The sequence below is a fragment of the Diceros bicornis genome, chromosome 9 (genome assembly GCF_020826845.1).
Source record: "Diceros bicornis minor isolate mBicDic1 chromosome 9, mDicBic1.mat.cur, whole genome shotgun sequence".
NCBI lineage: Eukaryota > Metazoa > Chordata > Mammalia > Perissodactyla > Rhinocerotidae > Diceros > Diceros bicornis.
Window position 1 is genome coordinate 30,242,905 of NC_080748.1, and position 21,759 is coordinate 30,264,663.

At 38.9% G+C, this 21,759-nt stretch overlaps 1 protein-coding gene across 4 annotated transcripts in view; it reads right to left on the minus strand.

The window, feature by feature from the left end:
- LRCH1 (leucine rich repeats and calponin homology domain containing 1) overlaps window positions 1-21,759 on the minus strand; it is a 191,299-nt gene that overhangs the window by 51,394 nt on the left and 118,146 nt on the right. For all 4 annotated transcript variants that reach the window (XM_058548176.1, XM_058548179.1, XM_058548177.1 and 1 more), the window contains exons 4-9: window positions 15,372-15,477; window positions 10,713-10,849; window positions 9,531-9,658; window positions 8,269-8,332; window positions 5,283-5,388; window positions 2,793-2,920 (exon numbers count right to left, since the gene is read on the minus strand). In XM_058548176.1, the coding sequence (XP_058404159.1) occupies window positions 2,793-2,920; window positions 5,283-5,388; window positions 8,269-8,332; window positions 9,531-9,658; window positions 10,713-10,849; window positions 15,372-15,477 (669 nt within the window). The remainder of the gene's footprint in view (window positions 1-2,792; window positions 2,921-5,282; window positions 5,389-8,268; window positions 8,333-9,530; window positions 9,659-10,712; window positions 10,850-15,371; window positions 15,478-21,759) is intronic.

Genomic DNA, 21,759 nt, shown 5'->3' on the forward strand with positions numbered 1-21,759 from the left:
ACCAACGTATAAGTTACTGTGCCACTATCCAAATGACAGGGAAACTCATGGGTGAAAATAAACTACCAGAAATGACCAAGAAAACATGTTCTTACGTCTTCCTGTTGGGCTTCAACTACAGAATCCAGGAGTATTTCCTTCTAATTTTCAGTTTCATAATAAAAAGTAATTAATAGTATAAAACATTTGTTTTTTTTCAGTATGAAAATGGGGCTTACTGGGTTTCTTTTGCTAAGTTAGATGGTTATACAGTTGATCCTCATTATTTGTGGAGTCTGTACTTATGAATTTGCCTATTCACTGAAATTTAATTGTAATCCCAAAATCAACACTTGTAGCACTTCTAGTCATTCTCAGACATGAGTAGAATGGTGAAAAATTTGAGTCCCCGACATGCACATTCTCAGCTGAGACTGAACAAGGCAAGGCTCTGCCTTCTTGTTTCAGCTCTCATACTGTAAACAAGTGCCCTTATCAGAGTCGATTTCAGAGTGCCACATTTTCATATTTTTGTGCTTTTTTGGGTGATTTTGCTGTTTAAAATACTCCCAAGCATGGTGCTGAAGTGCTGTCTAGTGTTCCTAACTGCAAGAAGGCTGTGACGTGCCTTATGGAGAAAACACGTGCGTTAGATAAGCTTCCTTCATGCCTGAGTTACAATGCTGTTGGTCATAGTTCAACGTTAATAAATCAACTATATGTATTAAATAAGGTGTCTTTAAATAGAAACACACGTAAAACAAGGTTATGTATTGACCAGTTGACAAAAATGTTGTGACCAGAGGCTCACAGGAACCTAACCCTGTACTTCCCTTAGGAGCGATTGTTCAGTATCGAATAATTCAGTGTTCAAAGTGACTTTATAGAACAGAGCTGCTGCGAATAATGAGGATCGATTATAGTTACAAAAGTACAAGATGCGAATTCAGGAAAGGAGAGAAACAGGATTATACAAAACACAGAACTCCTGATTGTCAAGAGATTCAGTGGTTCAGCTCAGTTGCTGGCTGCCAGGGCTCTCGCAGGCTTTTAAAGTGATGTAAGTCAAGGCTAACATGGGCCTGATTTTCAATGCATGACCTTTCATTGTAGATTTATGTTTTGTTTTATTATTAGTGTTCTTCTCTTGACTCTCCAGGAGAAGCCGCTTGTGAGAGTTGGCACTCAGGAAACACTTGCCGAATACATTTCCATGCCCCTATCTGCTCCTCTAGATTCTGCTGACAGGATCCAGTCTGCAGAGCAGCTATTTCCATGGAGCCCTTTGCTTCCTGAAATCTTAAAGTTTGCTTTTCTGAAACAGCATGCTTTATTTTATTAATTGCTTTCATTGTTTTCCTTCAGGGTTTCCATCTTTACTTTAGATTCTCAACTTAAGATGAATTCTTCATGAAATAAAGACAAAAGCCCAATTTTTCATATTTTCACAACAGACTTATCCCAGAGTTGATAGATAGGGGTCAAATCTGGGAGAGCCTTGTGAGAACCACTGGCCTCAGAGTAATGTTATTAAATTTTTACTTTAGGAAAATGTCTATAGCAAAATATAAAGTGTGTGTGTACATATGTGCGCGTGTGCGTGTAAAAGGCGAGATGTTGGGTGAGAAGTTGGGGTAGGAGGGATTCCTGCAGGCATCAAAATGGGAAATTATGAGGCTCAACTGAAGCCATGTCAATGGAGGTAGTGGGCAGAAACAAAGCAATGGCTGTGAGATATTTTGAAACAAGAACTAATGGATTAATGATGGATTAGATAGAGAGCATAAAGACTTAAAGCTTTCTGTGTCTTATCTTTCTATATAACTTTAGGAATCACTTCAGTTGGTTTTCTACAAACAAATGTCATATTCATTACTTTTGTCTTGAGAGCATGAAAACCTCTTGAGCACATGAGGGTCTCGTACAGTGTAAAATTCAGCTGTCTTCCTCCCACTTCCCTGGAAGGTGATGCCCAGAGATGTTAGTTTAGACAGAGTCCAGCCAGCATAACACAATCCTCAGGAATACGGATGAGCACTTAGAGACCCCCTGCTGGGCCTTAAAATAGTAACTCAGAGACCCTCATCTCTCAGAAGCCACAGTGAGTCTGAATTTTACCAAAAGGATTATCCTTGTGATTCTTGGGTGCCACAACTTAACCAAAATGACTGACAGAAACATACCAAGGCATCTAATCACGTCTCAAAGCGGAGCCTGAACTACCAGCTTTAGTAAAGGGCTGGTTTTTCTCTCTTCTTGTTGCTGCTACTATGATGAAGGTTCTCCTGACAACTCAGTGACTTCACCCAACCTTTCAACACCTCAGTGCAACGACAACAGTTCAGGACTAAGTGTCCTCAGAGTGACCTTTCCAAAAAGGGAAGACATTCATCCCCAGATTTTCAAGTGTCTCCATTTTTTCCTTTATGCTATGGATATACTCCCAAGAAAAGCATTCACCTAGAATATACTGAAAAGCATGTGAAACTTTATCTGTTTTAGCTTTTACTGGATGGTAACGGTAATTCTGATAAGTTTGCTAATTTATACGATGCGCCGAGTAGTGGAAAGCCGAGTAATTTATGAATACAAAAGAAAATCATACACATATGCAGACAAATGGAGAGGTATGTATGGCAGGGACCAGCTCCTTATGTCAGAAAATAGATAGGCCAGGCTTTGAGAAGATGTTATAAAGGCCTGAGGACGGTGGCAGTAAGCTGACATTTAAGGTGATGGATTGGAAGCCTGGAACTTAAATTCTAAGGTGCCAAACAGAAAAAAATAAAAAAATGAGTTGATCCTCAACTTGCCTTAATATAGTTTATAAATTCCGGATGGAGAACATCTGTTCCATCAGTAAATTGGTCTCTTTCTTCTCCTGAGTTGTCATTGTCACCCAAAAGGGAAGGGTCCGGTTGAAATTCCTGATGAAATTCCCCTATTAGGAAAGTACAGAGAAAGGCAGAAAGCACGATTTCATGCACACATGAGCAAAGCACAGAGGACCCTCAAATACATCATCTAATTATTTAAGCCTTCTCTCTCACCTCTTAAGGAGGTACATGAGTGACCCAAGTTTTCTCTTCCCTGAGGAGGTGAGGAAAAGATGAAAAAAGGAGGAAGAAGAGGAAGAAAAGTAAAAGAAACGGAGAGCCCCAAACTGAACTTAAAAGTCAAGGCCTGTTTATGGCTTAGTTCCTTATAAAAGAAATGAAATTTCCTCTGACATTTTCAAGGAACAGAGAAAAGAGAGGATAAAAAAGGGCTTTTGGGCTCTGAGTAATGTGTGACAAGTAATTATTTCAAATTCAAAATTCAACAATTATTTATTGAGCAATTACTCAATGGCAGGTATTATACTAAAGATTTTAAGGATTAAAAAACATTAGTCAGGGGCCGGCCCGGTGGCGCAAGCGGTTAAGTGCGCGCGCTCCGCTGCGGCGGCCCGGGGTTCGCTGGTTCGGATCCCGGGCGCGCACCGACGCACTGCTAGGTAAGCCATGCTGTGGCGGCGTCCCATATAAAGTGGAGGAGGATGGGCACGGATGTTAGCCCAGGGCCGTCTTCCTCAGCAAAAAAGGAGGAGGATTGGCGGATGTTAGCTCAGGGCTGATCTCCTCACAAAAAAAAAAACAAAAAAACAAAAAAACAAAAAACATTAGTCAAACCTGACTCCTGTCCTTAAGCAGTAAACAATCTCAAGAAAAAGTGTGAGAAGGAACTAAGATAAGAACCCTAAATTGTAACAACAACATAAGCGACTAGATAAGGGCCACATGGAGGGAGAAGCATCTCAAGTAGAGTGCATCCAGCTGGAGGGTGTTCCAGAGGGTAGGAGAGCCAAAAGGGACACCAGGCAACTCTCTCCTCTGATCTGGACACTGAAAAGGACCAAACAGGGCCACCTTTAAGGACTCCTAGGCAGCAGAATACCCACTTCTAGAACAGAGCGGAATAAACTCACTGGTAACAAGTTATATAATTCTTTTACATTAAAAACGTGCCTAAAACACTACCTCCTATACTGCACAATGTTACAAAACTTATCTAAATTAATAAAGTGGCAGTTATTTTTGCATATTTATATTTATATTTTTGGACAACGTGTGTTTCCAATCACGATCTCAGATGAACATTAAATGCTAAACTTAACTGCTGAACTTAAAAACTTAAACGTAAGAAGTGAAAGCAAACACTGAAGTTTGAGTTGGTTTCAGGCTCATCCACCACTAACGAGCAGATTCAAACTATTACGGAGCGAATCTGAAAATTCACCTAGTTCTATTCACACACTATGAAATAGTCTCCGCCACAAATCAGTAAACATTAAATTTAGTATTTTCTTTAAAAGTCACTAAATAAATAGAGTCAAAAATACTGTCATAAAAATCAAGTGTAGGCTTCTCACTTATCGCCAACATATGAAATATATTACTAGGATTTTGAAGGTATGCAAGACATATAATGCTCAGTTATCATTTGGTGATTTTTAAAGAACCAGAGAATTTTAGAGCTACAGAAGAACTCAGAGGTTACCTAATCTAATGACCTCATTTACAGGTGAGAGGATTAAGGTCAATTGACTTGTCCAAAGTCAAGCAGATTCCTGGGCACACATCTCAACTGCATGTCACGCCCTTGCTTATAGTTTCTTGTGGCCATGGAACCAAGTCTAGCTTGGAAGTGATGGGCACTCCTAGGCCCAGTCCATAATACCTCTTATGAGCAAAACTCCACGCTCTTCCTCTTCTGGCTTGAAACGGATGGACTTGGAAACTTTGGAAGTCTTGTATTAAAGACGATGGAGTCACGGGATAAAAGGAACTTGGGTCGTTGAATCAAAGCTTGGAAGGGAATTGCCTGTTAATCACTGACTCCCATTTGGACTTAATTTGGACTGTGTTAAGCCAACGAGATTTGGGGATTTTATGTGTTAACAGCAAGTAGTGTTGTCCTAATACATCTACATATCAATATTTTTCTTTCTGGGAATGGATTTAAAGAATCTCGTATAAATCTTCAGAATGAGAACAGCCTACTACTTACTAGATGTGTGACTACTGGCAAGTTACTTAAACTCTCTGAGCCTCAGTTTCCTCACCTATAAAAGGGAGATGATCAGATTATCCATCACAGTTTTGAACTTTAAATGAGATCAGCTTCACAGATTAGCACAGTGTGTGCTGCACAGGAAATGCTCAAAAACATTAACTATTATCATTGCTATATTTGCGTATATTTTAAACATAGCATTTGAAACTTAACAACAAGCACTTTCTCCCCATCTTTCATTCTCAGACCTTTAACTGGGCTGAGGCGATGGCACGGGTCCTCCTTGATGATCTGTTCTTCTTCCATGATGTTTGACATTGGCACGTTGAGACTAACAGTGTCTTCATCAGAAGGCTGAAAAGAAACAGTGCACGGATTCATTCAAGGGAGAAGTGTTATCAGTGTAGATTAAGAGAATGCTATGTAAAAAAAATTCTGTGATTTTCAAAACATGTTGAGTAAAAGATGCCAGATACAAAGGACAATTTCACCTACATAAGTTCAAAAACAGGCAAAACTAATCTACGGTGTTTGAAGTCAGAGTAGCGGCTGCTCTTGGGTTAGAGAGTAGGCGCATGAGTAGGGCTTTCCGGGGTGCTGGTAAAGTTCTGTTTCTTGATCTGGGAGCTGGTAACATGGGTGTGTTCACTTTGTCAAAATTCATCGAGCTAACACTCATGTACTTTTCTGTACATATGTTTGAGCTGAAATTTTGTCAGATGCCTAATGATATTTTCTAACCTAAGAGCCATAGTCAGGGCACTAAGAAGGACTGTGTAACATCTGACAGAACAAAGGAATACTGGTAAGAACACTATCACACTAGCCCTAAGTCTAGTCAATCATTTTAATAGTGATGGTACTCTGAGATCTGACAACAATGGTAATTTACCAAAACTGCATCAAGGTTTCATGCAGCTTGTCACCAAAAAGCAAGCAGTCAACCTCTGCGACAATGTCTCATTTATTTACAGTGCAACTTATGTGCAACATTAAGCTTCAGTCTATTTCCCTGTTTTAGGCTGAGGAAGCTGCATTAAATATATAAAAGCGCTAAACGACGGTAGTACTTAAGAGGAACATGGGTTCTGTGCAATTTTCAGAATAATACTTCAATTTAGCAAGCGGAGTTAGTTCTTTCTGGGGGTCTTGTTTCCCACACTATCTGATAAAGTTTAGTCAGAAAATCTATGACTGTCACAAATGAAATATGAGCCTCATTTATTTTCCTGTATCTCCATTTTAGTGTTGCTATTTAGTGAAAAGCTTTCCTAATCACAGGAATTGGCAACTTCCACGGAACACAGCTCAGGCGACTGCGGCCTGCTCCTGAATTCCACAGGCTATGACTTTCAGAGTACAGTGTTCATTTACTTTGGGACATGCGCACAAATTGTTTAGAAACTGGCAGAAAACAAATATGCATTTCATTCATTAAACAGATATTCATTGAGCCCCCAATTTTTTTTGCTTGTTTGTCTTTAATATCTTAGTGACAAATGTTAAGTCAATCAGACAATGGCAACAGCCAGAGAAAGGGAACGAGGTGTGATTTTTGAACCCCACAATAAGCTGTAAGTGGGGAGCAAGATCAAGTGACCACAGATGGTAACGTATTTGCCCAGCAAAAGGAAAACAGAAAGCTACATAGGATCATTCAGAACCATTATCATTCTAAAAAACTAATTTCTTGGAGGTGTTCTTAGGTAATAAGGCTACGAAGCCAGAAAAAAAAGGCCAAAGGGAAGACTTGTGCAGTTTATTGTGTTGAATATAACCCATTCCGCAGTCCTTCTTCCTTCTAACCTCCTCCCATCTTAAAACTTAGCCAAATGCCACAGATCTGCATCTAGTTAAAAAGGAGTGAGGAAACCCTTGGCCTCCTTTCAGAATGCTATTAGCATCCTACTTATACCAAGTGAGAACAAAAGGATAATGAAGTTCTTTGTGTAATGTTTTATTAATGAACTTAATTATCCTTAGAAGACAGATAAAGGATAAAGCAGAGTCTGTTTTAATTTAATAGAAAATAAGCTGAGGGTGAGTAATTTCTGAAACAATGGGACATTTCAGGGGACTTATGAGTTTTAATAAAGCTAAGGGGGTTGAATTAAATACAACTTATAAAGCGATGTGTTGAGTGTTTTCTCCACCAGGGAACCATAGTAAACTATTCATGCGGCTTCATGAGGGTAATTTTCTGTTATTGATACTGGCTCTCTTTTTCTGCCTACTAACTCTACTTCCTTTTGAAATGTTCTGTATTAGGAAGATTTAAGGTGTCCTGATTTTTTTTAACACATTGCTTTATAAAGCATTTTCTAGAAAATAAATTCAATATCTTAACTACATATTAAACCTCAAAGACCTGAACAGGGAAAAGGCATTTTTCCTGGAGTCACACATAGCACAACTGTGGATTCATGAAATGGGGTAACTGACCTATTAATTACATCTTGAAAGAGTATTATAATATTTCAAAATGCAATGACCACAAAAACTCAATAAATTTCCTCAAAAGGGAAGACCTGATAATACATCCACCCGCTACCCCAGCCATTCCTTCTACCTCCCCTGGTCAAGAAACCCCATTTAATGGTATTTTAGTGAAAGATTTGGGGGAATCTAAGAGACTATAAATAACAAATGTGCTAAATGAGTTATTTATAACCACTTCAGGAAACTCTAGTGTGAGAGGACTCAGCTTAAAAATAACCAAACTTTTATCCAGTTACCTGAAAAGAACACAATCTAGGTGTTTCAGGAAAACAAATATTGCTATAAAAATTATGGCAACTCAAAAATGCATTTCCTGTGGGTAAACTGCTGAAATGCAATGTACATTTGATTCCTTAACATTTAGGTATGCATATAACAACTTTTTCCTAAATTACTTTGTCACTTAAACATATTTATAAAAATGCCTCACGGGTACTTACACACCACTTAGTCATTTCATAATATTTATTAAGCATTCAAGAATATTCTAGATAACGCGAGGGGTGTGATAGGATGTGAAGGAGAGAGGGATCTTACTCTTGAGACATTTATAAAATATTAAAGATGCAGAAAAAGCTAACAGCTAATATTTATATAACACTTGGAGGATTTCAAATTGCTTTCACAAATATTATCACATATTCTCATGCAGATGCATAAATGCCCTTTACTAGAAAGGAGTTCAACAATATATCTAGAAGCACTGAAGGAAAAAAATCTGATCACTAACTTTACCTCTGTGGCAGACAATCGCTTGTCTCCATTATCACTTCCAACGCCCGAATCAGAATCCTTCTTGCTGGGATAGATGCCATCAATATTGAATTCATTCAGAAAAAATTAAAATCACAAAGTTCACAAGATACATCAATTTATATTCAAATAATGACTCTGCTATACAAATTTTTATTATTACCATAGGCAACAAATCCGCCCAGTATTAAAGGATATTAAGACAAGAGTCTAATGAAAATCAGATACTTGTACTGTCTAAATATTGCACCAGATGAATTCTTTGTGTTTAGGGTTTCATGAATTTACACTCTAGTCAAGCGGCCTGTTCTTTCAAACAGTTAATAATTTTCTTATTTTATGGATTCTAGCATATAAAAAAGCAAAAACTACCTAATTACTTTTACCTCTTATGTTACAAAGGGCTTTTTACCTCTTACAAGATTACTTTCAATAATTCTGTAAACTTTTATCCAGTGACTAAACAAATTTCATAGTATGTTTATAAAAATAAAACAACGAATACATATTTTCAGCATTATATAAAGGTACCATTAGCGTAGGCTGAGATTTTAAGTCACCACATTTACTTTTTCAGTAAAAAGTTGAGGAAAGATTTCTGCAGCGAAGACTTCTCCAAAATGACCTGCATTTCTCCAAGTGTGTTCAGTGTGGGAATTTTATTTTCTGAAAATTCAAGGCCTGATTTATGCCACAAAAAAGCCAAGGACGTGTTAAAGGATTCGATGTTTCCGTTCTAAACAGGAAATGGCAAAAACTACGGACACTGCATTTTTAAAAGACAATGAAAAAACTAAAGCCTGCAGTTTTTCTTAACAATGTTCTGGAAGCATATTAAAAATTAATAATTAAAAAGAAAGCATGTCTGAGCTTGTATGGCTGTTTTAACTAAGTAAAAATACCTACATTTATATTATATTTCTTATTTCTAAGGATGTATATACACATATGTGTATCTATGTATGTACATATATACGTGTGTGTGTGCACAGACACAGACACACAGATAGCACTCAGAAAGGATTGATTATTGATTAGGAGAAGGTAGATGAGATTCGAGAGATGCCAACATGTTACCAACAGCGTCAGTTTTCTCTTCCTCATTCCAAAATTTGTTGCAACTCTTGAGTTATAAATCTGCATTGGTTGAGTGAAGCAAAGGAATTTTTGGAGTCAGTTCCCTGGAGCACCTTGGCCTAACCAAATTCTGAACAGGGACTTTGAGTGACAGTGGTCACACTCACCCGTCTTCCACGTGCTGCTGTAAATGTGGCCTCTCCATCGTGTGGAGGTAAAGGGAGTCAGTTGTCTTAATCTGGCATGCTTGTATGCTCAGATACTTGAATATGTGCACTTTGCCCTTGGTGCAAATCTATGAAGACATTAATAATACCTATTTATTAATAAATAAATTAAATGACAAAATAAAATGTAAACACTAAACATCTGACTCTGTATATTTTAATTTTTGCGTTTCATTTTAAGTGACACTCTAACAATGCCCACCAAATTTGACCTTAACACATAAGAATTTAGGCAATCATTTCCTCCAATTCTACTTTGAATAAAAAAACCACGCTCAGGGCCCGCCTGGTAGCAGTTAAGCGCGTAGCAGTTAACTGCGTGTGCTCCACTTCCGCGGCCCAGGGTTCGCAGGTTTGGATCCCAGGCGTGGACCAATGCACCACTTGTCAAGCCATGCTGTGGCGGCGTCCCATATAAAGTAGAGGAAGATGGGCACAGATGTTAGCCCAGGGTCGATCTTCCTCAGCAAAAAGAGGAGGATTGGCAACAGAAGTTAGCTCAGGGCTAATCTTCCTCACACACAAACACACAAATAACCAAAAAAAAAAACCATGCTTGAGCAATTTTCTAAGTTTTCTTGCAAAATTCTAACAGAAATGTGTTTAAATATAAATAGTGTAAAGAGTATAGAAGTGAGAAAGCTGACCTGGTAACGTTCCAATTCTGAAAGCCTACAGACTTCATTTTTTCTCCCATAGTTTAATATTTGAGTTTGAATCTTGTCTCTAAATAACCAATAATCATATTTCAAAATGTTTAAACTCCCTTTTCCAGGTAACATTAAAGTAAGGAATACAGTACTCCTTTCCTAAGCCATTCACTCCATGAAAATTTTTCAAATGTATGTACAAAGGATCGAACAATCAAACATACAATTCTGGGGTTGCGGTGATCAGAATAGTAAGCCAAATGCTGGTAATGAACTTGATGTAGCAGAAGACAATTTACTGCAGTCAGATTCACCCAAGGTTTCATCTTTTTAGAGATTGTGACTGCTTATGATCATGTCTAATACAATATTAATTCAGCAGAATATTAAAAAACCAGCTCTGCCAAGAGCTGCCTGAACGCTATTGATAGCACATCCCGTGGGCCAACGGCTTTGCTGCGAGACCCCTCACCTGTGCTGGAGGAGACTGCAAAGGGTTATTCTCAAGCAGTAATACTTGCAGCTGCTTCATCTCTCTAAAACAAATGGGAATCACGAGCACTTTATTGCAGGAAAAGTCAAACTTTACCAGGGGAAGATCTACTAGCTCTAAAAGAATAGAAAAAAAAAAAGAAAGAAAAAAACTCAGAAAGCAACAAGATTAATTGCCTAAACATTAAACAATTTCTGCTTATCAGGAAAAATATCATTTAGCATAATAAAAAGCAAGTTTTACATTAGGAACATATAATATATGTATATAATATTTTACCAAAGGGGGGAGAGAATCTTTCATTGGGAGCCCAATAATTTAAAACTGTTCTTAGTTCCAATAAGAGCCGGAAACACTTGACATTTACAATATCTATTGTTTAAAAAGGATTTCTTATAGCAAAACAATCACATAAGCCACATTACACAGGACATGTTTATGTTTTACTTTCAAAATGTTTTTAAGCAGTATTTGCTAACACGAATAATACGCTAATTATAAAATATTCTTATCTATTCAATGCATCTGGGCTGGCATAATCTCAGAACTAGTTACAAGAAATATGTTCATGATCTTTTAACTCCACTTTAAAAAACAACTGCTATCTAATTCAGAATTTTGCAACAGACCCTGTAATCCTGATTTGATGAGGATTTATTGTTCTGCTTTTAAAAAGTCTTCTGTAGCTCCACAAACAAGACAGAACATTATATTTAGCTTAAAATCCCCACCCAGTGGCATAGTAAACACTCAGTAATTTCAAGCATTCCAACCGACATTGGCAGCTGCGAAGTCAAACATATTCCATAGAGCAGAGAGGCTGAGCAAAGCCAGACGTGCAGGGTGACAGGGGACAACCCACTGAGATCTCTGTGTGAGAGGCTACAGAGGGTTCATTTGAGAATGGGGCCTCACCTCGTTGGTTGTGGGACCTGGTAAGGGGTGAGATATGGTGCTTTCAAATACACAAGGAGTTCCAAAGTGGAGGAAGGGCAGGAGCTGTATAAAGGAACTATATAAAGAAGAGGGGCTGGCGACAGTGACCTGGAGTAAGAATCAACACCATTCTCCTCTCGGCCGTACTGCCCAAGAGTTTTCACTTTACTCAGCTACACTGCTTCAAGTGCCACCAACAAAGATGCACTTAGCAACCAGTATCTCTTCTCTGAATTCAACTCGTTCTGGGCTTGTAAGGGACTTTTCTTCTTTCATACCTTAGTGAATGGCTTTGTATTAAAGAAGGAAGTCATGGGACTGAAATGCTAGGACGCAGAAGAGCATCAAACTTCGCAGGTTCCAAACTCAGGTTCGTGATAGGCAGCTGTGTAAGAGAAACTCAAGGAGTCTATTTTTTAAATTGCCCTGAGTAATTCACTGCTCAAACTCAGCTCCCCTCCCCCCCGCAGGAAAAGTCATTTGCCTCAGGCCACACTCGTCCTGGAGGCTGCCTTGATGAAGGCTCTTGGAGCAGCAGGAGATGGAGGAGAGACAGGGTATAAATCTGGAGGACAGCATGGAATCAAGAAAGTGAAAGGAAAAGGGAAAGTAAGATCCCTTTCACTTCATAGTTTGTTTCTAAAACAGAGGTAAGACTTAGGGAGATTATATATGAGGACCATCTCCTTGCTGTAACCTCTAGTAATATTAACCTGTCTCTGAGATGGTTACCTTTACTCATTAAAGTTAGGTTGGCAAATTTCAACTGGACTCTGGATCTTCAGCAATTCTTTGCCACTTAAAAGGAAGACTTTTTAAAGCAAAACTAGAGGGCTAGGTTCCTGGAAGACACGGCAGGAGGGGTAAATAAATATTTACCTTTATTACTTACAGGTAAACAAAATAAGCAATGCTTTTCATAACGACTATTCCTTTTAGTGCTCCTTTGGAACACAATTACCATCTTAGTTTAAGAAAACTAAAACCAGACAGTTTCACAACAAGAAAATGGAAGAGGAAATGATAACTCCAGCCCAGAAAAGGTCAAAAGAAACAGAGCAGAAAAAGGGAGTAAGAAAAAACATAACAAGGAATCCGGCTTCTCTCTTTCCTTTGCAAAGAGGGGCAATGAATCATAACTTTAATCCTCTGTCCATTCTGGCCCTAGAAAGAACAAAATAGTCTCCTGGTTGCAGCAGTTGTAGAAAAACCACCACAAAATTGACCCGGGTAATTAGGCCACAAACTTTTTTTTTCCCTCCTCAAATTGGAAGCATATGAGGAGGGGTACTCAAGGAGAAGAAACAAGTACGGAAATTCGGCAAGTCTTTAAATTCACTGCCTGAAAGCATTATCAGTGCTCTTTTGTTAATAGAGTTCTCCAGAGTGAAGCAAAAAAGAAACTTGACATTCAGGAAATTATTTAAAAAAAAAAAAGAAAAAAAGATTTTCCAGTAAACCGAAGTTTTAGCTTTGAGTGTATTTTAAAATATTGAATCTGAGAAAACAGAATTATGGAAAGTATAGAAATTTGTAACTGATATTTTTTCAATTTTTTAAAAATTTTATTTATTTGTTTTTTCCCCCCAAAGCCCCAGTAGATAGTTGTATGTCATAGCTGCACATCCTTCTAGTTGCTGTATGTGGGACGCGGCCTCAGCATGCCGGAGAAGCGGTGCGTCGGTGCGCACCCGGGATCCGAACCTGGGCCGCCAGCAGCGGAGCACGCGCACTTAACCGCTAAGCCACGGGGCCGGCCCATGTAACTGATCTTTTTAAGGAAAGGAATGCTTTTAAGGTAAGAGAGTAAAGACCAGTGAGAGAAATAAAAACCTAGACTCTGCAGATGCATTTTCTTTCCACACGTGTCTAAATGATTACAGGCAACTGTAAAAACGATTAAATTAAATTCCCTTTTGAAATGAGAGTTCAATGATTTGTGATGATTTCTCAATGATTAACATGCGAGCTTAAATTTAAATGAGAGTTCTCTTTAATCCTATGAAAGCTTATATGCTTATAACTTTGCTGTTATTCAGTTTTCCCTTTGTACTTGCTCAAACCAAGAAAAACAATTTCATCCATTCAAAAATGGGAATGCACAATGACAAAATGAAAAACCAATGTTTTTATACCAAGTCATCTCAAGTAATAAAGTAATTAATTTTTATGCTGAGATAGCTTCTAATTCAACTTCTTTAAAATGCTAGTCAGCGTTGAAAAAGGTGAAGATGGCAGGCAGACACTTAACCCTCCCACCTATAAGGCACATTACATTTTATAAAGTTCTTCCCCTTCCACGAGCTCCACTTGTCTGCCTTGAATAATGAAGCAGTTCAAGCCAAAGATCAAGAAGCAGGAACAGAAAGATAAAAATCAAGAACCCTCAAATAGCTGCATTAGCATCAGGTTAACCAAATGCTGACTGTTTCCAAATATATGCTTTTGTTTGGAGGTACATTTTTAAATACATGTTTGAAATCACGAATACCTAGTGTCCTTAAATGAAAACGATGAAAATCAATATGATCTTTGAAAACCAGAGTATGTTTTGGAGAAAGCATTCAGTGTTCAGTGCTCATCAACATTCCTGATTCAGGTCCAAAGGGGAATCCCAAAATATGAAAATTCAGATCCACCAACATCTACAAGACTGTTTGTCAAAGTTCTTAATGGTACAAAATTTCTGAATAAATACATCTTTTTACTCGTACTCCAACACAATGTATCAGAGGGACACACTGTGGAAGCCCACGGCTGCAGGGAAGGGTTTGCCCAAGTCTGGCTCCCGAGCAGGGCTGTCTGAGGGGCACCGAGTCTCAAAGCTAAGGCTCTGGAGACATCCTTGCTTTTGGCCTTTGAGAAATTCACCGAAACTACCAGTGATGTTAGTCCAAGAATCATGTCAGCAGGGGCAGTGCCCTCGCCTGAGGAGCAGATTCTAGATACAGGGGGTTCCCAACCAGGGCTCCCAGATCCCCAAGGCCAGAAACCCTGACAGCCAGATCTGCAGGACAAACATGTCAACTAAACTTTTGGCTTGATGTTCCAGAACATCAGACATCCATACCAAAACCTATTCACGTTGCCTCCTGATATGAGCTGAACTGTGCACCCCCAAAATTCATATGTTGGACTCCTAACCCCCAGTACCTCAGAATGTGACTGTATTTGGAGATAGGGTCTATAAAGGAGTAATTAAGTCAAAATGAGGTCACTAGGGTGGGCCCTAATCCCAAATGACTGGTGTGCTTATAAGAAGAAGGGATTAGGAGACAGACACAGAGGGAAGATGATCTGAAGACACAGGGAGGAGATGGCCATCTACAAACCAAGGAGAGAGGCTCAGAAGAAACCAAACTGGCCAACACCTTGATCTCAGACTTCTAGCCTCCAGAACTGTGAGAAAATAAATTTCTGTTGTTTAAGCCACTCAGTCTGTGGCACTTTATTATGGGAACTTAAACAAACTAACACACACACACACACACACACGCACACACACACACAGTCTTATAAAGGGGAATGATTGTGTTTCTGTACCCTTGACTAAAACTAAATGTAATTTTTCTATGTGTGAAATTCAAATTATAATTAATATGAATAGGCATACACAAACATGACTAGATCCACCTTCACAAAAGTGAACAAAAAAGAATAAAAGTCTCCTGTTTTATTCATTTTTCCCCTTTCTTTTTTTACCTTGTGGTAAAACTTTAAGGTAATTTCTTCTGACATTCAGTTCTCGGAGAGATTTCAGCTGACCTATCTGCTGGGGCAAGGCTGTGATCTCGTTGCAGCTGACATCCTGTATGGAAAGCGGAGAGAGAAATAATCAATGCCTTTTCCCAGGAAATCAAGCACTTCACGTGAACTCTCCTGAAGGAATTTAAATGTGAGGACAACAACACAGACGCTTTTTTGTACTGGACCCCAGGTCCCTCGCCAAGGTAAGCCTTAGCACAGAGAAGAAAAAGAAAGTGCAATGTTTTAAACATCCTCTGAGGAGACAAAAAGAGATAAAAGAAGGATGTTAGTAGCATTTGGTAGTTACTTTGCCAGTATGGCCTACTGCTCTCATATGTTTCAATCTTACTTAATTCTCACAGATAACCCATAAGGCAATATTACTAGCCTAATATTTATAGTTGAGAAAAATGAGGCTTAAGAAAGTTAAGTCCATTGTCCAAAACTTGCATGTGCCAGAGTTAACACTCGGAAGGATGTACCAGTCCAGTGTCCAGCCACTATCCCACAGAGCCTCTAAATAGAAGATAACACATTCTATCTTAGCAAATGCTTACATTTTACAGTGAAAAACCATGCACATTAACGCACTGTTTGGGTGCACTATTTATTTAAAATGGACTTCTTACCAGAGGGCTGGAAATCTTGGTCCTATACAGACATTTTACAAGCAAGACTGTGGGGTATGCGGATTGTGTCTTCTTTGCTTTAGAAGACTAATGCTCTATTAATCGTTGATTGGAACCACCTCTTGATGCATGCAAAATGGAGGCCACGACATTTTTAATTTTTAATCTTACATATCCGTCTTGTCTCCCCTAATCCCTCTGCTCCTCTTGCTCTGATAGCTCTGCCCTGCTGCTTTCCACCCCCTCACCTCAGCTACTCCTCTAGTCTAGACCAGCATCATCTCTCACCTAGACACTATAATGGTCTCCTGATTGGTTTCTATGCATCAATCTCCTCCTCAGACCCACCCTTCACAGAGCAAAGATTTACAGAGCGTAAATTTCACTATGTCATTTACCAGCTTAAACATTTGCAACCAGTTCCTCAGGAACTATAGGATAAAGTCCCAAACTCTGCAGCAAGGCCCAGCTCTACCAATTTGGGTCTGGCTATTTCTCCAGCGCCATCTCTCCAAATGCCCTCCCTTACATCCTATACTCAAGCCATGTTATTGCTTCTTGCAGTTTCCAGTGTGTGCCAAGCTCTTTCATAGTCCCAAAACTTATTCAGGCTCTTTCCCTGCCTGGTATGTCATTCCGCAATATTATCCTCTGGCCCCACTTACTCATCTTTTAAGATTTAATTCAAGCCTCGCCTCCTCTCTGAAACCTTTCTCAAGGCTTCCGCCATCTCTCCCGCTCTGATCTAACACCCAGGGAGAACTGATCACTTTTCCTTTGCGGTCCTACAGACAGTCTGTTACTGTATTCATCTGCTCAGATGTTTGCTTTCCCCTATATGCCTGTGTGCTCTTAGATGGAAGAGACCATGTCTTATTCACTCTGTCCTTCTGGTTCCAAGCAGAATGCCAGGCAGGTATAAAGTAAGGGATCAACAAATGTTAGATGAAATTTCTAAAGTCCTTAGGTTGACACTCCATGATGCTGCAGTTTATTCCATCTCGTGACTGGGACCCCAGGATGCTCCAACATACACACTAAATCTCTTGCAGGTCCTGCTTGGTATCACAGAACCACAGATACATTCGGGCTACACGTGATCCCAATGAGAGCAAGTCCTTAAATATCCCATATAGAAGGCATCGAAGCCTCATTTCAGAAATTCATTTTACATTCACTCAGATGAGATGGACTGACCATTGACCAATCCCCTGAGACCTCTGGGCTCCGAGTAAGAGTAGGCCATACAGAACACAGAGGACTGCTGCCCCTAAACTTCATCTCGTCTTAAAAATCCTCAGGTGACCTGCCAATCTGTTAAGGTCGGGAGGGTGTAGATGAATATCACTTGATGAAGAGGAATGATAGCGCTCCTGCTAAAGAGAATGAAGCTGCGATCTACAAAGGCTGAGCGCAAACAGTGCAGTCAGGCCGCTGTCCTGTTCTGTACTCAGCTGTACGACAGACGGGGGTGGCATGTGATGGGTTAAGAATACCAGGTGTTCAATGGCATGGCCCCCAGGCTGGCTGTTGCTGCATTGCTCTTGGCCCAGAAAAGTCACATGAAATTTTATGAAAAACATCCCTAGTGTTTAAAAAAAACAAAAAACCCACAAGCACATGTGCAGAGACATAAAAGTCTAAGGAAGTAATTACAGTATTAGGAGGTCCAGAGAGCTGTTCTGTCACTCTTAGCCCCTCACTGAGGTGGTAAATTACTCTGGCTTTCTGAATACAGTTCCATATATGAGAAGTGAAAAGTGAAATGTCACCTTTTCCCAATTACTATGGCATTTGATCAGGCACAGAAGTTAACACCAAAGATAAAGAAAGCTTTATCTTTCTTTGCCTTAACCAAGCTACAAATAAGGAAGAGGTACCATTCTGTTCTCTTTAAAAAGAGCCCTCACACAAATGGTATATAGGTAAGCTCTAGAAATATATTAAATTATTCTGTTGGACTCACAACCACGCAGAGTCACATTGGCAATGGTAGCGGAAGGGGCGTGGGGGAATAATTAGTGGAAATTATTTTCTATCTCTAGGAAAATTTGTGTCATTGACATCTAAAATAAGTTTTTATAAGTCTGTGAGTGACAACATGAGAAAGACCCTTTTGTTGTTCATGGGAATCACAGATTTGTAATGTGAAATTGACAATTTTCAGAAATTTCAAGGACATAATTTAAAAAAATCTCTCTTAAAAAAAGAGAGGAGGATAGGGGCTGGCCCGGTGATGTAGTGGTTAAGTTCCCGTGCTCTGCTTCAGCAGCCCGGGGTTCGCCGGTTCGGATCCTGGGAGCAGACGTACATACCGCTTACCAAGCCACACTGTGGCAGGGGTCCCACATATAAAGTAGAGGAAGATGGGCACAGACGTTAGCTCAGGGCCAATCTTCCTCAGCAAAAAGGGGAGGATTGGCAACAGATGTTAGCTCAGCGCTAATCTTCCTCACCAAAAAAAAAAAAAAAAAAGGAGAGGAGGGAAGCAAAAAGATAACACATATATTTATGCAGCATATTCACAACATGAACTCTCATGAAGTGAAATTCAGCCTTACCCCATTTTTCCATGTGTACTATATTCACCTGCTCTTGGTTGATTACTCCTTGGTTAGCCAGAAATTAGGGTATGCTGTTTCCCTAAATATAAGGTAATTTTTTCCAACATATGTGTCTAACATAATGGCTTTCTCAAAGATAATTCCCCTCAGCTATATTTAAATGCTTATTTACCAGTAGGGAAAACAGTTACCCAAAAGTAATTTGGGTAACTTTTTTTTTTTTAAAACAAAAAAGAATTTCACATAATAAAAAAACAAGTTTTTCTTTCTGACTTACAGGAAAGAACATCTGTAGACAATTAGAAACACAAAGTCCAATTGTCCATTCACATTTTGAAGGGTATATGGTGAAGGTCAAATTGTTTTAATATTACTCTGCAATGCTGTCAGTTACTTCCTGTTCTGCCAAAATAATGGGGAAAAAATGCCCAGGCAGATCTAGCATACAAGCAAGATAAAGACTCTTCACTATTGTATAATCCAGTGTTGTACAAAATTGTGCAAAACTCCCTCCCAGTTATCGAACCTTGCCAAATTTTAAAGAGGTTATGAATTTCATTACAAAAATAAAACCCCATAGGTAATTATGTCTCAATTAGCTGGGGAATGAGGAGGAGGAGAGAGAGGATAACAGTCTAGGTGTTTGGGGATAAGATGTTTCAGAACTGTAAGAGCAACATTCCTAGAATGGCCTGGTTCTCTGGAACATGTCTGTCTACAATTAGCCTAACATAAGGTATGGCTTTTTTTTGGAGTTCATTTAAAGAAGATATGATTTCCGAAAATAAATCTTCAAAATAAACAATACTAATGCATTACACTTCTGGAGTTAGTGAGAATTTACCAAGCTGTGAATTCCAGACTCAGTAGCTTCTTAGAATAGTCAAATGAATCCCTTCTGAATTGTCTATTAGCCCTAAACTATGTCTTAGGGATTAATTATTCCATGCTACAGTGAAATCAAATTACCATATATTTAGCATTATAATACTATAAATATACAGGTAGGCCAAAAAAAATCATCATACAGATGCCATAAATACTTAGTAATTCTATTCTTTTTTGATATAGACATGATTCTAATTACTATAATAATAACAAATACTCAAAGTTAAGTTTTTATGGACCAGCCAGTCCAATTTTGTCATTGAGATAAAAAACAGAATAGAGAATTCTAACTATTACTCAAAATACATTTATTTTTCACTGGTTTAATCAACATACTTTTAAGTAACCAAAAGAAAAACTGTAGAAGTTAAGATTCTCATTTATTCACAGCCCTTGTAGGCAATAAAGGAAGTCTCCAGAAGTGTTAAATGCACACTGGAGATTAACACATTTTTGTTATTAAGTGCTAGTTGCTAACTTATCTTCAGAACGCAACAATTACAAGGATTTAAGGTATCAGAGTAAATTCAGGGATTATTAAACTAGGTAACGCTCACTTTCAGAAAACAGTATCATTAAAAAAGACTAGAAGTGTTTTTTAAGAAGTGACCTAAAATGAAAACCAACACAAATATTGTGTCAAGATGATCTGGGTTAGAGAAGATTTCCAGTGAGAGCAGGTCATACTGCGGAATTGCATGTGGTATTCTCATGAGCTACCTTGCTCTGACTCTCAGATTTTCAAAAACTTGCCGTGGTTATACTATGGCTTAAGTTGTATTTTTGTAATAAATCTGACTCTTTATTTAACTGAAAGAAATGCAAACATTCTAACAGGAAACACAAGCTATTAACACTGGCCTCCCATTATGTGACCATGCCCTTTTTTGAAAAATGTCATTTGGACGACTCACTGTGTAAGTTTAGGTAAATGTCTTAACCTCTCTGTGCCCATATAAAATGAAGAGGCGAGATTAAATAATTCTAATTTCCTTTCAACATCAGGAAAATCCAGCTACCACATCAGGAATAATGAAGAGATTTTGTTTGAAAGATAGATACTTAACTGACTTAAAAGTACTGATGTAAATTTTGATTTCTCAGCAGTCAAAAACCTCAATGCCTATAGTTAAACCTTTTTTTTAAGAAAAATCAACATGAGGCCAGCCTGGTGGCATAGTGGTTAAGTTCACACACTCTGTTTTGGCGGCCTGGGGTTCGCAGGTTCTGATCCCGGCACGGACCTATGCACTGCTTATCAAGCCATGCTGTGGCAGGTGTCTCACAAATAAAGTAGAGGAAGATGGGCATGGAGGTTAGCCCAAGGCCAATCTTCCTCAGCAAAAGGAGGAGGATTAGCAACAGATGTTAGCTCAGGGCTAATCTTCCTTACCAAAAAAAAAGTAAAAAACCAATATGTTCATTTAAACTTGAAACTTTTTCAAGCAACCTTTGGTATGGTAAATTATTACCTCTCAACACTTACTGAGCATCTCTTTCCAGTATAAAAGTCTACTTCACACCCTTCCACATACCTACAAACACAGGCCCCACCCCATTAGAAAGGCAGAGACAGAAGCAACAGAAGGAACCTTGAACAAGCCATGGGTTTCCAACTGTCTCACAGAAACCAGAGAGGAGAAGAGGCATCTCCAGAGACGATGATTGGAAGGATTAATATGGCAGACACATGAATTGACATCTCCACTATACCCATGTCAGAGATTGGAATGCGATGCCTAAAAATAACGAAGAAGAGATTTTCTTCAAAGCTGCTCAATACATCCTATGTCTATAATCGGTCCTTGAATTCAAACTCTCCACACAACCAAACATTTCTGAAAAAAAATAAAAAACAGTGTGTCTAGCCAGGGCCAGGCAATGCAACTTCCAATCAGTTATTACTTGGGTCAAGCTCTGTGAGCTTTTTGGTGTAAAAATAGGTTTCTGAATCAGTGCTATTGTGTTCTCTTACACGAAGCTATGACACGATTTTCATACACTGTTATGACCTAGACGTGGACAGCATTGAGAAAAACCAAATAAGAGACAGACCATCTCTGGACCCCAGCCTGTCAGCATGCACAGTGAACCAGTGAGAAAACCCCTAGATCTTTGGCAAACGTCCTATAAAAGGTTCTCAAATTTACTGTGTTCTAACTTAGTGTGTCTGTCTTCACAGCCATCTGTTAGTTATAACCTATGGCATTTATACAGCATCTCTTACCAAATATTTAACCTACCTTATCCTTCAGGCATGAT